Source organism: Sebastes umbrosus, chromosome 7 (assembly GCF_015220745.1).
Source record: "Sebastes umbrosus isolate fSebUmb1 chromosome 7, fSebUmb1.pri, whole genome shotgun sequence".
Lineage (NCBI taxonomy): Eukaryota > Metazoa > Chordata > Actinopteri > Perciformes > Sebastidae > Sebastes > Sebastes umbrosus.
This window is the reverse complement of record NC_051275.1, coordinates 8,206,776-8,224,016: the sequence shown is the minus strand read 5'-3', so window position 1 is coordinate 8,224,016 and position 17,241 is coordinate 8,206,776. Positions and strand designations below refer to the sequence as shown.

Sequence of the window (17,241 nt, the reverse complement as noted above, 5' to 3'; positions counted from 1 at the left end):
AAGCACCTCAAAAATGCGATCTCCCAGCGGAAAAATATATTTTCAGAAAAACAATAGGTTTCCTTTGCACTTCATGCTCGGGCCCTAAATATTCCAAAAAAAAAAAGTATTGCTATAACATCCAACTACTTAGTGCTCCTCTCTGTGTGCTATGGGCGTCAACCGTTCCTTTAACCCCAGGGCTAGAAGTGGGCGTGGTCGTCCTCATCTCTGGTACAACCAGGTGTCATGTTGCCAGATCTGATGCACACACAGGTGGAAACCTGGACAAACAGGTGTGTGACTCAGTAGAGCACTGAGCTGTAGCTTGGCTCGGTCCTGGTGAAGGTGAGCCGTTTCAAAGCCTTTTCAACTTTTAACATTATAAAGATGGGAGGACGGTGTAAGCGAGAGGAGCCCAGAGAAAGCTGTGATGAAACAGCAGCAGACGTCGGCGGGCTCTCTCCTCTGGGAGGGGAAACCAGGACGGGCTTGGCCGAGCAGCACACACCTGTTCCAGGGTTGACTGGCCAGGATGAGGGCAGCGGTCCAAAAGGTAGGACGACTTGTTCTGGCTGCAACTTTACCGGTATACCGTGGCATTGTTAGGGGGTTTATGGCCTGGTTTCTGGTACAAATGCAGTCAGATTATTACAATACTCTCATTTAATGCGTGTAAGTTACACTAAGTTGTTCATACAGTTCAACAGCACCACAGACAACAGCCTCCAAAATGGCCAGAACGTTCAATCAACACTTCTTAAACAGTTAAACAACATCTGAACATTACAGGTTCCATGAAGGTGGAGGAGTTACTGCAGGACTGTTGTATAGATTTACCTGATAAACTACCCACTGAGTGTGTGTGTGTGTGTGTGTGTGTGTGTGTGTGTGTGTGTGTGTGTGTGTGTGTGTTTTGTATGTAAAATCATCAAGTAAATGTTAACACATTTTCAGTATCTTTTTATGTTGTGGATAAAGTTGCATAAAATGGAAATAAGTAAGTACAAGCAGCTCAAAATTTGACTTAAAGTTGGTAACTTTAAGCAAATATGATTTAAAAAAATAAAATAAAAAAAGCGGCGCCTGGGTTAGCTCAGTTGGTAGAGCGGGCGTCCATGTATTAAGGCTTGGTCCTGACCGCGGCGGCCCGGGTTCGAATCCGACCTGTGGCCCTTTCCGCATCCACTCTCTCTCTCCCCCCTTTCACGACTCTATCCACTGTCCTGTCATAAAAATGGAAAATGCCCCCAAAAAAATAACTTTTAAAAAAATAAAAAAAGCCACTATCCTGACAGTAGTGCATGAGACAGATAAAGTGAGTGTCCTCATGTGCTCCTATATAATTGCATCTGAAAAGATTCCAAAACAACACACCAGGGCCGAGCAGCCTCTACAGCGGCTGTCAATCACTGCTCTTAAAACAATCAAAGACTGCTGTCAGGATATAGTGACAGTTTGCACCCATTCACCCTAGCCATTTTAGTGCCCTAAGCGAATCTAATTAGGATTTGGAACACAATGAGTCTGGCTCACGAAACTTGGACGGAGCTGTCAAACTAGTTCTTAAAATGAAACGAGATTCAGCAGCGGCAATCACTTATTTCTCTCTTAAAATCTTTTCAGAGGTAGATTTTGGTGGATTGTTTTAGATGGAATAATAGAAAGTTTACGAGCAGGCCGCCATGTTGTTTCCTGTTTGAAACGACGAGCAGAAAACCAGGGACTAATCGGGTGCGTTCAAGGTCAGCACTTGAACGGCCCGTTGAGTGGAGCAATGCGTCCCTAGTGTCCTCCTCGCCGGACCTGAATAAGATATAGTTTTCACTCTGTTCATCTGAGTTTTCATTCACCTATCTTGAGGTCAGAGGTCAAGGGACCCCATACCAGTTTTTCCTCGCCAAAATTGAGCATAATTTTGTAGCATTATTTAGCGTTTTTCCCAACAAGATAACATGACATGGCTGGTACCAATGGATTCATTATGTTTTCCAGTTTCATATGATACAAGTATCTTCACTCTAGCTTTAAAACTGAGCCCGTTAAAACTTTAAAAATCACAAGTTGCGTTAATAAGTTAAATTAGTGGCTTTAAAACTAATTTGCGTTAGAGTGTTATTATTGCGTTAACTTTGACAGCCCTAGTAAGTAGCCTTTTAGTATGGCAGCTGGTTGAGCTAATTTTGTCAATTTTATACATTGTTGGGCATTTTAATCTTTAACCATATGTCATATTTTATGAGATCACCTGATGCTTTTCAGGTAAAATCTTAACTGTCAAATAAATGTAATGTTGTAAACAGGTTCTGAAATTAACTTTTTTCACTGCCTGCCACTGTGGCAGGCAAATATTGTTTTTGCCTGCCATACAGAAATTTGATCTGCCACTTTTGAAATCTAAATGAAAGAATAACATTTTAGATCTGATGTCATTCAATGTTCAATATGTTTTACACAAAAAACATATGCGTGTTAGATTACAGAGTTCGAATTACACCGCAGCTTCCGGCGGAGCCCTATTTTTCGTTCATCGTCCATTGTTTCTTCATCAGGTGCAAGATGTTCCATTTACGGTGGTGACAAGGTCTACCTCGGGGTCCGTGTCAAAATGCCAGTAAAGGATCTACTGAGAAAAATCCGCATAGCTCAAGGCTGCAAACCTCAAGATTTTAAGGTAGTATTTTGTTTGTTTGTTTGTTTTGCCAAAGTGGACTTAGCTCTGTGACAAAACATAATAGTTGATGTTGGCAAAGATATTCATCAATATGGGAATTTTCAGGACTAAAATAACGCATGGTTTTCACTTTACACATCCCTGATGGATGGTTTACTTTCTGTTTTACATTTTTACCGTCGGTTTCCTTGTTGCATGTCTAAAGAAAGAAAGAAAGTATAAAGAGAAACATTTTACGGCCAACCCAAATGCTTCGAAGCTTTGACCGTTGCCATGGTAATAGACCTCCAAATCAGTATTCAAATGCATTGTTTTTTTTAATTTATTTATTTATATATATATATAGGTATGTAGGTAGATGGGAATAGGTAGGTAGGTGTAATAATAATGTATAAATCCCCAAATAGCCCATGAAATAAGGAAGTATTAGTTAGTCTGGATACTTTCGAATATTTCTCACCGAAGCTTCGAAGGCCAAAAAATGGTATTTGGAACATCCCTAAAAAATGTATACTGGCTCCTAAATAGCTCATATATGTGAAGCAGTGCCTATAACTTGAGCATAGCTTAATGGACTTCATAGGCAAACAGGTCCTTCGCCCTTTCTGTCTGTCAATTCTAAACAACATATACTCAAATGTGAGGACCCTTTTCCTGATGGTAGCTTTATTGCAACAATCTAAATTTAAACTTTTTGAAAATGAATTACAAATCAGCCATAAAGGCTTTTAAAGTTTCATCAAAAAGTTGCCCTGAGCGACCTTTTATACACTCTAATCCAGTGAAAATGATGAAGTCAACCCCTGTTTGTATTTGATACACAGAGAACATGTAGTTGGTGACTTGTATTTTGTCTTAATTTTATTGTATTTATTTTTTTTGACAAAAATGTTACTTTACATGAATGAAAATCCACAGCAAACTGTGGGAATAATTTTGCTGATGGTGGCAGTACAGCAACCATGTAATTTCTAAAACTGGACAGATTCAACTGTCTCACAATGAATTCTGAACAAATATAAAAAATTTGAAATCATATTTACTCCTTGCGTTGTTTGGCTTTCTAAGCATGATAAACAGCAGAATATCAAATGTCAACCTCTCTATCCTAATCCGGAAACCTTAGATTGGAGTCCTTCCCCATATTTGGTTACAGTCTTTTTACGCAGGACACACTACACTACAGTCTGCTTGCAGGAGGTCTTTTCAGTGCATGTATTTGCTGTAACCAGAGTTTGAAATGCATTGTTTTTACCTGCCTATAATATGCTGAGCTGTAGGTGTAAAAACTCCTCTGACTCCAGACCTCAAGCAGTTTCCTTTTGTCTGTTAGGCATAAAATATATACTATTATCCTGCAAGCAGAGAACTTTTATGTTTGTGTGTGAAAAATATGAAGCATATGAAAGACAACTCGCGCTGATGCAACTGTTGTTGATTTTTCTTTTGTGTGAACACAGGAGATACGTGGCAAGACAGGCAAAGGTCAGTAAAACCCGGTTCCTCCTTTAATAGTTAATGAGCTATCTCCTCCCACAACAGCTCGACTGGGTTCAGTCAGATGTCTGAGAGGACTGCTCTATGTGTTTCAATGGTCTTTCATGCTTTTAGCTTGAGAAAGTCCTCTTTACAAATATATGTCGTTTAGTATCAAGGATTTGTTTTGTACATGGAGAACAAAATGCTGTACAATGGTTCAACCAGACTGACAAGTGAAAGGGTAGAAAGACAAAGATCCCTCTGAGCAACAGCTGGATAACAATAGATGAAATCACCAGTCATTGGTAAAAGAAACTGGAAGATTCACATCCAAATATGTGCAGTTTTTAACAGTAACAGGTTCCTCAAGTGCACAATAATGCAGCCGATAACAAGCTGGAATTAACAGCTGCAACATGTTGCTTTAGCAGAGCTCTTCTTCAAACTTCACAATAGAAGTAGAAGGTTAGTCTAGCGTCAGCAATATTGGATTATCAGCCGAACATACTATCAACTGACAAATCACAGTTTAAACCTCTTCAATCTATCCACTGAGTAGACTGCAGAGGGACTCATTCAATATTCAGAACCCAGTTGGATCGGTGTGGTTCAATAATGATCGAGGGTCACTGACGCTTTTCTGTAGAGACGGAACCTGCTAAAATGAAAAATAAATAAATGACTTGATCAATAAATTAATATGCCATTAAATAAATAAAATGATAATAAATTAAAATAAATATCAATTGATAAAATGTGATATAAATTGATATTTCTGTATTAATTTGCTCTTTATTTATTTATCTTTGTATTAATTCCCTTATTAATTTACTCTTCTGTTTAATTTTCCATTTTATTTAATTATGTATTATTTTTATTAATTTTTAAATTTATATTTGCATTAATTCTTTATTTATTTTTCCATTTATTTATTTTTCCATTTATTGTTTAGTTATTTATTTATTTTAAAATACTATACTTTAAAATAAATGCAAAAATAAATAAATACAAAATGAATGCAAAAATAGATTAATAAATTAAAAGAAAGAAATGAAAAATTACAGAAAATAAATACATAAATAAATAAAAGGAAAAGTTTAACAGAAGAGTAAATAAATAAGGACATTAATACAAAGATAAATAAAAAAAGCAAATTAAAACAGAAATATCAATTTATGTCACATTTTATCAATTAATTAATGGCTACAATTATTTTTAATATTTTTGCTACATTTCATGACATTTATTTATTTATTGATATATTTATTTATTTATGCATTTATTTTTTATTTTGACCGGTTCCTTCTTCCATATTTCTAAACTGGAAAACAAATTCGAAATCCAAGTTCCAACAGTATTCTCCCCTGTAATGCAACACTGTCGGGACATTGACTAAATGGAAGTTCAAATCATTTTATTATTATTCTTTTGGGACCAAAACTATTTCAAATATTAATAATATATTTGCTGTCTGAATTATACTGTTTTTATCCCTCTTAAAATAGTTATTATTGAAGGAAAGAAGAAACACATCAATATAACAGCTGATTCCAAACTTCTGAACGGCAGTGTATATACTACATTGATTCAGAGGTTGTGTGGCTCATGAACCAACAGGAAGGAACAAAAACCTGCTAAACACCAGCCTGCAGTGTGCCAATTAAACATACTGTATAGAGCTCTCAGCCTTAAACTTGACACTTTCTTCCACAGGAGACAAGCAACGAGTCAAAACTCGCACAGGACGGAGAACTACCAAGGTGAGTGTTGAAAAGCCCAGACCCCAGGTCTGTGTCAAAGGCACATTTATGGAAAGCTGTAAATCACGCGTCAGTTTTAAAGGAGCTGTTTAAATCATTTCTGCATACCTCGACTGTATTTGGCTTGCAGAGAAAACTTTCCACAAAAAGCCTGGAGGAGCTGGCAATCATCGTTGAGGTGCTGGAGGAGGATCTCAGGACCGGCAACACCTGCCGCTCCCCTCCCCAGTCTTTGTCCTCCTCCAACCCTTCAGTGTCTCCTGAGTGGTCCCCAGCTGGTAAGTCATGTGGACCGGATCCACATTCATGTAGTTACGCTTTAAAACCAGGGCTGTCAAAGTTAATGCGATAATAACCCGTTAACACAAATTTGTTTTTAAGTCCACTAATTTCTAACGCATTAACGCAACCTTCGATTTTTAGGTTGTAGCGGGCTCAGTTTTAAAGCTATAGTGAAGATACTGGCATCATATGAAACTAGAAAAAACCTAAGGAATCCATTGGCACCAAACATGTCATACTAGCTTGTCAAGAAGGTTTAAATAACGCTCCAAACTTACGCTAAACTTTGTCGAGGAAAATCTGTCATGGCCATTTTCAAAGGGGTCCCTTGACCTCTGACCTCTAGATATGTGAATGAAAATGGGTTCTATGGGTACCCACGAGTCTCCCCTTTACAGACATGCCCACTTTATGATAATCACATGTAGTTTGGGGCAAGTCATAGTCAAGTCAGCACACTGACACACTGACAGCTGTTGTTGCCTGTTGGGCTGCAGTTTGCCATTTTATGATTTGAGCATATTTTTTTGCTAAATGCAGTACCTGTGAGGGTTTCTGGACAATATTTGTTATTGTTTTGTGTTGTTATTTGATTTTCAGTAATAAATACATACATCAATTTGCATAAAGCAGCATATTTGTCTACTCCCATGTTGATAAGAGTATTAAATACTCGACAGATCCCCCTTTTAAGGCACATTTTGAACAGATAAAAAAATGTGCGATTAACTATGAACAGTCATGCGTGATTAAATAATTGAATCGATTGACAGCCCTATTGAAAATATAACCTTGATAAATATGTTAACAGCAACTGCTACCACCCCTCACATGCCAAATGTTCTCATTAAAGTTTCAGAGTACAACAGTGACGAGTCTGATGAAATGATCCCCAGCCCCCAGTCCTACATGACCTACTCACCAGGCACAGCAGAGTACCAGCAGGCCATGTCCCCTCCTGGCTTCACGCACACCGGCCTCCAGCCTCCCAGCGTCGAAAACATCGGGAGAGTTGGTGGAAGAGGGGGGGAGTGGGGCGACCCCCAGAACCACGACTGGAACATGAACAACTCTGCTTTCTTCTGGGCACAGCTTCAGAGAGAGGAGAGCCAGCTCAGGGACTTGTCTGACGCTGTACTGCTGGCCACCGACGGACACGGCAAGACGTAAGTTTGGTGCCTTTTATATGTGTGTGGGAATGATGCAGTACATCCACTTATTGAAGGGGAACTTTACACAGCATGGCCTGTTTACAGGTCTTGGCAATGACAATTTTATTTATATAGCACATTTCATTACACGTAAACTCAAAGTGCTATACATTTGAAGACAAAATATAAAAAATATAGACATAAACATTATCACATAATAGCATAAATAACATAAATATAAGAATACAGTAGTATTTCGTAGTGTAGGTTTAACCCCCAGATATCTAGAGTCACCATGCTGCCAACAAGTTTCTCTTCGGCTTTTCTTTTAGTTGTGGTTTCGTCTGTTTTTGCCGTAACATGTGACTCATTATATGATAAGTTTAATTTGTGCTGCTCCGTGCTTTCTCTTTAAATGTCCGTGTTCTTCCCAGTGAATAGATGATCTGTGTTTGATGTCTCAGATCTGTGGTTTAAAGACATGAACAGTTCTAATACCAGGCCTGAACTGATCACAATAGCTCTTTAGTAATATTAATGAGAGACTATTTAGCTGCTTCAGTTTCATGCTTCTGGTATGGTGCATGCTGACTCACTGTCACATTGTCATGACTTACTGGTACACTTATATAGCTCATAATGTTACCTACATTGTGGTTCTGTTTGTTGAGCTCACACAGGCCCGCAGGCTTCTTGCAGTTAAGTTAAGTCTTACTCTCACAGCTTACTTTATGAAACGCCTCTACTAACTACATGGTACATAACCCAGGTTCAGACCTGTTATCCTTTTACGAGACTGAGTGCTGCCTTTTTGTGCCAGTGAATACCTTTAGTGTGAAGTCTTTTTTTTTTTTGTCTAAATATGTCTGATTGTTCTTGTCCCTCCAGAGCTCTCCATAAAGTGGCGTGTGTCGGGAAGAGGGCTCTGGGCTACGCCATCGCGAAAAGGATGGCCGCGCTCAACAGCCTGGACCTCAAAGATTCTGATGGAATGGTAGAGTACTAATACATTTGAGATTTACATTTCTTGCTTTTGTACATAAATCTATTATTTCATTATTATGTTTCTGTGATTATTGCCACTAAATTCCATATATATATATATATATATATATATATATATAAATATAAAACCACAGATATCCATCCATCCATTATCTGTAACCGCTATCCTATTCAGGGTCGATCCCAGCTGACATTGGGTGAAGGCCAGACTGTCACAGGGCTGACACATAGAAACAGACGACCATTCACGCTCACATTCACACCTACGGGCAATTTAGAGTCAACAATTAACCTAACCTGCATGTCTTTGGACTGTTGGAGGAAGCCGGAGAAACCCGGTATAAAAACCCACTCTGGGAGAACATGCAAACTCCACACAGAAGGGCCCCAAGCCTGGATTGAACCTATGACCCTCTTGCTATGAGGCGACTGTGCTAACCACTGCACCACCGTGCAGCCCCTAACCACAGATATAAGAAAACAAATGAATTGTAGCAAGAGGAATTTTTTTACAACATTTTTCAAGCAAGTTTGCTTGTTGTGTCGCTAGTTTAACGTTGTTGTGGTTTAATGTTAATGGCCCCTTTGTTCACAGACCGCCCTCCTCTATGCAGCAAAGCACAACCACCACCTGATGGTAGCAGATCTGATCCTTCTGGGGGCCAACGTCAATGACACCAACAAATCAGGAAAGACCTGCCTCCACCTCAGTGCTGAGAAAGGCTACATCAGAGTCTTGGAGGTTAGAGCCTTGGTTTGTTTTCATATCAAATGTTTTAAGAGTGGAGTCTCTGTCCTTTGTCAGTGAACACGTGGTATTTCAGACACCACTGGTGGGATTTGGGCAAAACATGAGCAAAAAATTTGCCTCATCGTTGGGTTCCAGGACTTAAAGAAATCACACTGACGGGTTACAAATTACATGAACAACTTTAGAAAATTACTCTTACTTAACAGTTACCCGTCAATTGGCCAAGAGAATGACTGCTCTCCTTTTTTTTACCTCATAACATTCATTACATTTCTGCGGCTCACAGTTCACACGCACATATCCGATCATATGTACTTTAACGCGTAACATGACCCTGTTTTTCACACACTGCTCGCTACAGGTATGGTTTCCTTTGATTCAGACTAACAAGTTATTCAGGTACATGTATATGGGATATCATGTCACAGAGGTTTCATCTGTGTTGGAGTTAGTAAATAGTCTTTAAACAGCTCAGATGAAAAGCTGCGACAAAAACCAACGCAGCCGGTTTTGTAAGACACAATAACTGTGTACAGCGTGTTATTTTTTTATTTTTTTTTATAGGTGACGATAAGTAGCAGCTTGGGTAGCCTGTCATTATGCGTCACAGTGTTTCCCATAATCAAATGCACACTGCAGATGTTGTTTGACCAGACAGATGTGTTCTCCACAGAGATTCAGTAGTATAGGCTATAAGCAGGCAATTACAATCAGTCACTTCCTGTTTTGCCGGTCAACGGTCCGGAGGGGTTTGTTTTGATGCGGAGAGGAGAGGTGAGAGAGTCTCGCTAACCATAAATAAGGAGTTATTTTAGTTGATAAAGTAAGTTTTGTTTGGCAAGGTTAATGCCGTCAGCAGAACTCCTGATCTCAATTGTCTTTCATTCTCATCGCAAGGTTACGTTATGGACGTTAACTTTATGATGATAATGTGGAGAAATTGATGGAATTTTGCAAAATTGCAAGCTTGACATGACATTAAAACCTCTGTTTAGCTAACAGATCAATGTTAGCAATCAGGAATAACTTTGACTCAGAGCTCAGTTGGTCTGTTGCTCGGTAGCTAACGGTAAAGTTAGCTAGTTCACTGACTTTTGTAGTTTTAGTTGACCTATAAGTAAAAAATAAATCTCTCACCTACTCTATAGTGACGCGTGGAAAGTGATGCCAGCCTCCCTGGTCTCTTTGGTCCTTTTAGTGAAGGAATTAGGTGCTAAACAGCTGACAAGCAGTTGCTGGCCATGGTGGCAATTGTCAACAATACCCAGGTTAAGATGGTGGACGATTAACCCATTAGTTATGACGTAAAGTCACATCTACTGTTTTATATCTATGGTTTACACGCCATCTGCCTCTCAACTTCTCGGACCATGTATACAAGAACCTGCCGTGTTCTTTGCTATTGCCCTTATTTTCCTTTTTTAATTGAATATCTTTTGGGTTTTGGTCAATAAGAGCATTTTGAAGATGTCACTTTGGGAACTGGGGAAATTGTGAGGAACGTTTTTTTCACTATTTTCTAAATGCTTAATCATTTAATCAATAAAATGATGAATTGATAATGAAAATAAGCATTAGTTCCAGCACTATTTTAGACTAAACATTGGTCGCGCATTCCTCGACCAGTAGATACACGGAACTGCACGGTAAGAAATACACCGTCATGTCTGCCTACAGCCTCGTGACGGCGTCAAGTATGTGTTCCTTGAATTCCACACATTGCCAAAGCATTATGATATACCAAGTGGGTGTAACTCAATTAAATCTTATGCAACCTCCACCAACCGCACAAGACATCCGTGCACTCGTTCACATCAGATCGTACACAGCTTTCTGGTTTTTGTGGTTCAAATCATCAGTAGTGTAGGAGTCGATGATGTTTGTAGGGACACATCGGATAGCACAGTTAGCACAGTTCACAATGAAAAGTCTTGGGAAAGTTTTGTTTCGCTCAGTAATCTACATCACTGAAATATGTCAAGACTGCCATCGTCCACCAATCTGTTCCCTCTGTCCTCACCTAAGAGCACCAGGACCACAACAGCTGTGGTACCTCTGAGTATGTCTGGAAACATTGCAACATACTAGGAGTCAGGTGACCCCGAATAGTCAACGATTTGATCTAAAGAGCCTGATATAACTGCCAATCTCCCAGTCGGATCGTCACAGTGGCAGGAAAATATGGTTATTGTTGAATAATGGATATAGAAATAAATATATATAAACTTTTTTCACCTTTTTACAGCCAACCTGGGAATTAGATTACATTTAATTGAATTTACACCCTTGAAGAAACTGAAAGCTTACCTTTTAGGCCTAACCTGACACTAAGGCATGAGACAGTTATTCTGAAATAAAGTCATTGTAATGCCTATTTCTCTCCTCAAATGTTTTCAGAATCATCTCGTAGTGTACTGTTTAGCTATAAAATAAGAAAGTTTGTGACCCGGCAGCCATGTTGAGATCAAGTTGAGGAAATACCAAGCAACACCCTCCAGCCGGAGCACAGCCAATAGGAACGCTGACCTGTGATTGGCCAAAGTCTCCCGTCACCGGCTAGATTTTTTTCTCCGCAGCAGCAATGCTATCTGTGTGCTTGCCCCTACTGTGTGTCGTTGAGATCAATATTTTTAAAACAGATGAGAGGAACTGATGTTGGAATCTCGTAAACATATGTGTGAACTTCCATCTTTAACCAGTGTGTGTTTTCTTTTAGGTTCTAAAACACACGATGATGGACGGTGTGTATGTTGACGTTGAAGCCACTGATAACTCTGGTAAGTACTGTAAACTTTCAAATCCTTGAGGCTACTAAATTATAATAATGATGATAACTTGTTAATATAGTTCTTTTCTAAAACAGAGGTTTACAAGAAGTGAAAGAATTAACTAAACCAAAATAAAAAACCTCAGCAACAGACTAAAAAGTAGGGCTGTACCGAATAGTTGGAAGCTTCATTCATAACGTTGGCATTCGAAATGTAAATTTGCATGTCTTGCATGTCTATTCTTTCTGTTTAAACTCGGTATTTGTGTACAGCTGCAGATAAAGATTAGGCTACACTAATATTATTAGTATTATACTGTTTGTAGAATTAAATTCCAGTGTTGGCTGCGTATTGTTTCTGACTCGTGTAGTTGAAATGTAAATGAAATAATTTCTAAAATTCACAATATGTTTTTATCCAACAAAATATTCTGCTTCAATCCAAATTGTTGGCGTTTAGCCTTTCAAAAATAACATTTTCAGTACGGTTAAATAACGGTTTGCTCTCCTTCTTGCCACACACAAAAGATAAAAAGATGTCAAAGAAATTGCCAGTTTGGAAGCATTCAAAGTTGATTTAATAAAAAGAGACTAATTCATTTAATCTGATGAATCACTTTATTCAAATTGAGGATTTTGCTCGAGGTATCTTTTTTTGTTTTTTGGGGGTGATGACGTCATACATTTTGACAACAGACATTCAAAGCTTCATTAAAAAAAAATTGCACTGGCATTCTCCCCTCTGTCTAGAATAAGTTTTTATTGTTCAATTGATTTGTTTTTCTTTGTCAGTTACCATTTTAAAGCTAGCTTTAGGTATGGTTAGATGTTAAAGAGTTCATCCAAATGTTTGTGTGTGTTCTCAGGAATGAGCGTCCTCCAGTGTGCTTCTGTGGCTCTGAAAGCCACAGTACGTAAACTGGAATGCAGTAAATCCCCAAATCACACCAGACTCCACACGCTCCGCCAAGGGCAGATGATGGAGACACTGGAGTGTCTGCTGCAGATGGGCAGCTACCTTCATACCATGGTAGGACACTCTTTAATAACTGCGATTTTTCAAATCAGAAATGTCAGATCATTTATTATTACACTGCAATGACTGGAAACAAAGTGCTAACAAAGAGAAATCATCTTACAACATGAGAGCTACATTAATAATGATATTGAATGAGATGTGATCATGTTATAGGGCTGCACAATGCGAAAAATGATAATCACAATTATTTTTATCAATATTGAGATCACGATTTTTTATAGATTAGGGACAAAATATTGTTATTGCAATTTCACATTTAAATATACAGAGCTCTGCTTTCATTCCATGTTGTGCTACATTACAACTGTCAATTTATTTGCATAAAATCTCACAATTAAAATGATCAAGAAATAAATGATTGTAATTTTCATTTAAATATTTGCTTTGATTAAAAAAAATCTTGGCATAAGTAGTTCTAATTATATATTATAATCTGCTTAGAGCTAGTGTTAGGAAGTTAAACAGGTACTATTTCTCTCTCTAATATCTATTTTATATTGCTGTAAAAAACATTACCTGTTGTTGTGTAATGTACCGTATTTATTGTTTTCTAACTAAAAAACTGCATTTTACAAGAATTACATTTGAACACGTCATGATAGGGTTGTAATTTACCATTGCCCAATACTCCTTATTACTGAGTAGAGCTTGAACGCACCGTAATATAACTCACCTCCGTTATTGGAGCTCTTCAGCTCCGTGAGGTCGGCAGACGAGGCGGTCACAGTGATCACTCTGAGCAGCATCATGGGAATGAATTACAATATAATAAGTGTCTGATTAAGTTAGTTGTTCCAAATATTTTTAAGGTTGTTCCTCCACGGCTTATTTTGGACTTGCAGTTGTAACAAATAGTGAACTTTATGTCTGCTTCACATGTTGAGACAAACCGGCCGGCTTCGATCGGCTGCTGATTGACGGTTCATCTCTAGCTGTTAGTTTCGGAAGCGCTTGATTTATGCAGCAGAGTTTCCTATGAGCGGAGCACGCATTTCAAACTACAAAATCGCAGTCGATCATTTAATTGGGGGAAGCCAAAATCATGATCACGATTAATATTTGATAAATTGTGCAGCCCTTTTATGTCATGGTGAAAGCTGCTCACTTTTTACAGAAGCTACTAGCCAGCCACTAACTTCTTGTGCACTCAGACCAGCAGACCCGCCAAGCAGCTCTGTCGTCTGGCTGCTCGCCCCCAGCCCACTAACAGTTGTAGCCCGGAGACATTCACACTGAATAAACAGTGCCGAAGACACTATGTGCAGTTGTTACTTGTTTGTAGTTCAGCTTTTTGGCGTGAAGTGTATGAACTAATATTGAGTCAATGTCGATTCTAAAACTTTGTGAACAAAATGTACCTAGTGTCTATTAACAAAATCACAGGCCTTGTTCCTCCCACTTGCCTAGTCGAGTACGCTATTGTAGAAAAGCATTATGGTATGCTTTTGAAGTTGCATCCAGAGGAATTTACATCGTGAAGACGGGTATACTCAAAGGCTCGAGCCACTTGACTCAACTTTGCTTTGAATTTTGACTGGTCTATTTTTAGATGTTCTTGCTGTCAACGCTAAGCTGGTAGCATGCCTTTAGGGACTGATATGTCTCTCCTCCAGTGGAACACATGGTTCAAGAGTGGAAAGTCTTGAGAACAATAGAATACCATGAGAGGATTAGGGATATCATACCAGAAATTTAGTAGACGATACCAATACCAGTGAATTTCCACTTTTCTCGATACCAATTCGATACCACGGTAAAAAAAAAACAAAAAAAAAAACAATAAATCCCATGTAATTCAACATGCACTCTTTTATTAAAAACATTTGAACATTACAAAAAACAGAGGCATGTAGCCTTTAAGTAATAAATACAAATAATTGACCCATTTTGTTCATTTTGGCGTATCAGCGGCATGTTATCAATCGATAGTCAGACGACGGACACTACATACTGACCTTGAACGCATCTGGTCCATCAGCTCAGAGTCTACGGTCAACTCTGCACATGTTGACCGTAATCTTTCTTGTAAAATGTCCGGTGTAATCGGTAACACCGGTGTTGTCACAAGTTTATTAACCGGTGGGAACATTTTCCTCACTGTCACATCCCTACCAATAACCATTACAGGCATCGTACGGTACTTTCGGTATTGTAGAAAAAGAGTTTTAATTTTGGCATTGATTTGGTACCGAAGTATCAGTTCTCGTGACATCCCTAGAGAGGGTTAAAACTAGAGACTAAAGTCAACATTTCCACACGTCCAACAAAAAATCTACCTCTGAAACGTGATGAACTCCTGTCGGCCTCAGCTACAGTTTACTTTGAGCTTAATGATAATGATTGCCTGTAGCCTACAGCAAAGTGTAGTGTTAGCACGCTAACGCCTAAATCCAAAACAAAGCTGAACTGAACTGAAGTACAGCTGAGACAGAGGACAGCTTAAACTGAAAGTTGAGACACGTTTGACAGCGTAGAGCTGAGTCTGATGTGTTAAGCCCACCGTACAGAGGATAAACCCCTTTGATTTAAGTAATAACATGGCACCTCTCTCAGGTGGGGCTGTCGCAGTGAAGGAATTTCCCCCTGTGGTGATAATGAGTGTCTCAACGGGGTTGCGGTATCTTTTTCTTTTCTTTTTTTGCAAATTACTTTATTTACCCTGATTTAAGTGCTTTATAAATAAGATTTACTGTTAGGCTATTATTAGGTATATTGTTGCTTTTTAAATTACAAAGAAAACAATTAATTAATTAATGAATTAATTAATTAAATACTTGTTTATTGTTAAATGCAGAACAAAGAAGGGCAATGAGGTGCAGCGTTTTGTTCAGCTGTGCTTTGGTTGCACCTGGTTGCTATGATACGGAATATCAAAATGTCAGCACAAGGTAGAGTACTTGGGTTGTGTCCGAAATTCCATACTAACTCCAAGCTATTTAGTACGCTAAAACAGTGTATGAGATATTTTAGTATGAAACCAATAGTACGCGAATTACATACTATTTCCGGTGAAATATTATAGTGTATAACGCTGGACACTACGGCGGCATAAATATCCCACAATGCAATGCGGTAGTGATGACAACATTCATAATGGACGTTGACAGACAGCTCTGTAACGTCAATAACGCTTCAACTTAACTGTAAGTATAAGATTTCACTTTGCTAGGCGTAATATATATTTTAAATTAATTCAGACTTTGATTCTCAAAAGCCGTCATTTTGGTCACATGAGGTCGGCACGGGTTACCATGGTTACACGTCTCCAACCCTTAAATGAAAGAAACTTGGACTTGCTGTACTCACTGATAACATTTACTCCAACGTTTTTTTTCTAGAGTAATATGTATTGTGTATATTTAAGCATCTACAGACACTCGTTGTACGATTGATACAGACTTTTGATGACTAACTCTTTTTTTTCCCTCTCTTTCTCAGGGGAGCCTGAGTATGCAACCTAGGATGGGTTGACCTCTGGCACTTCCGCCCGGCAGGGCTTTTTGGAGACCCGACAGTAATGTTCTGAGTTGGTTCCGGCTTGAGCTCACATGGAGAGAGAGATACCACAATCAGTGGAGTTTCTTTTCTCTCTAAGTTTGGGTTCAGGCCTAGTTATGTAAAGCATCTGGGGTTTTGTGTGTGGTAAAAATGCCTGACTTGCAATCAGGTATTTATTGTAACCCGCACAGAAACGCTAGGTGCCCATTGGATGGTTTCTGTGAAACTTCCATTGTTTGTTACATTAGAGTAACAAGTTGTCCTCAGTTAGTGTGTCTGTGGAGATCGAGATGTAAAATCCTATGAGAATTTTTTTTTTTAAATATTATATGATATGCCAGTTTTAAGGGGCCAGTAGTGTTTTAAAAGCCTGGCCCCCAAATACAAAGAAATCCAGCATGGAGGGAAGCTGACCTAAAACATACGGTTTTAGGAATGTTGTAACATTAAGGCAGCTGTGCCACAGTTTAGTTCACCGCTGTATACAGTATATTCCAAAATGTCTGTGACGCCAATAACAGGGCTGATAAAGACTTCTTAATAATTATTTTTTTAAGAACCGGCCAATCAATATGTGAATAAGATTTTAAGACATCTTCCCTCCAGCTTGATTCAGACCCATAGGATTTACATGTCAGATCTTTTAAAGGACTTTTGTACTAGAGGACATTGCACATTTTATTAAGTATTGTATGGTGGTGGGAGTTCTGGTTCTGTTTATGCATTACGGCATATTGTCAAGTTTTTGGACTTGTCCACACAGGTAAACTGTACTTTGTTAAATGCATTGTAATGAGGTCTGCCCATAGACTATCGTTAAAAGATGGATGACGCGTCTCCTCTTCCTCCCACTGTA

General features: G+C 38.7%; 1 protein-coding gene across 1 annotated transcript; it reads left to right on the top strand.

Annotated features, from left to right (window-relative positions):
* The first annotated feature begins 231 nt into the window (after window positions 1-231).
* Window positions 232-16,762, top strand: zgc:113279 (uncharacterized protein LOC553749 homolog). Its single transcript, XM_037774850.1, has 12 exons — window positions 232-330; window positions 362-535; window positions 2,532-2,653; window positions 4,114-4,138; window positions 5,846-5,892; window positions 6,023-6,170; window positions 7,028-7,340; window positions 8,214-8,319; window positions 8,926-9,072; window positions 11,798-11,858; window positions 12,715-12,878; window positions 16,326-16,762. The coding sequence occupies exons 2-12, from the start codon at window positions 370-372 to the stop codon at window positions 16,356-16,358; spliced, it is 1,332 nt and encodes a 443-aa protein (XP_037630778.1). The 5' UTR covers window positions 232-330; window positions 362-369; the 3' UTR covers window positions 16,359-16,762.
* Window positions 16,763-17,241: the final 479 nt, after the last annotated feature.

Bases quoted from the DNA above. Each gene is read 5' to 3' on its own strand.
- zgc:113279 (XM_037774850.1), top strand. From the start codon at position 370: ATGGGAGGACGGTGTAAGCGAGAGGAGCCCAGAGAAAGCTGTGATGAA. The intron at 536-2,531 runs GTAGGACGACTT...TTTCTTCATCAG, and splicing joins TGAGGGCAGCGGTCCAAAAG to GTGCAAGATGTTCCATTTAC. The intron at 11,859-12,714 runs GTAAGTACTGTA...GTGTGTTCTCAG, and splicing joins TGAAGCCACTGATAACTCTG to GAATGAGCGTCCTCCAGTGT.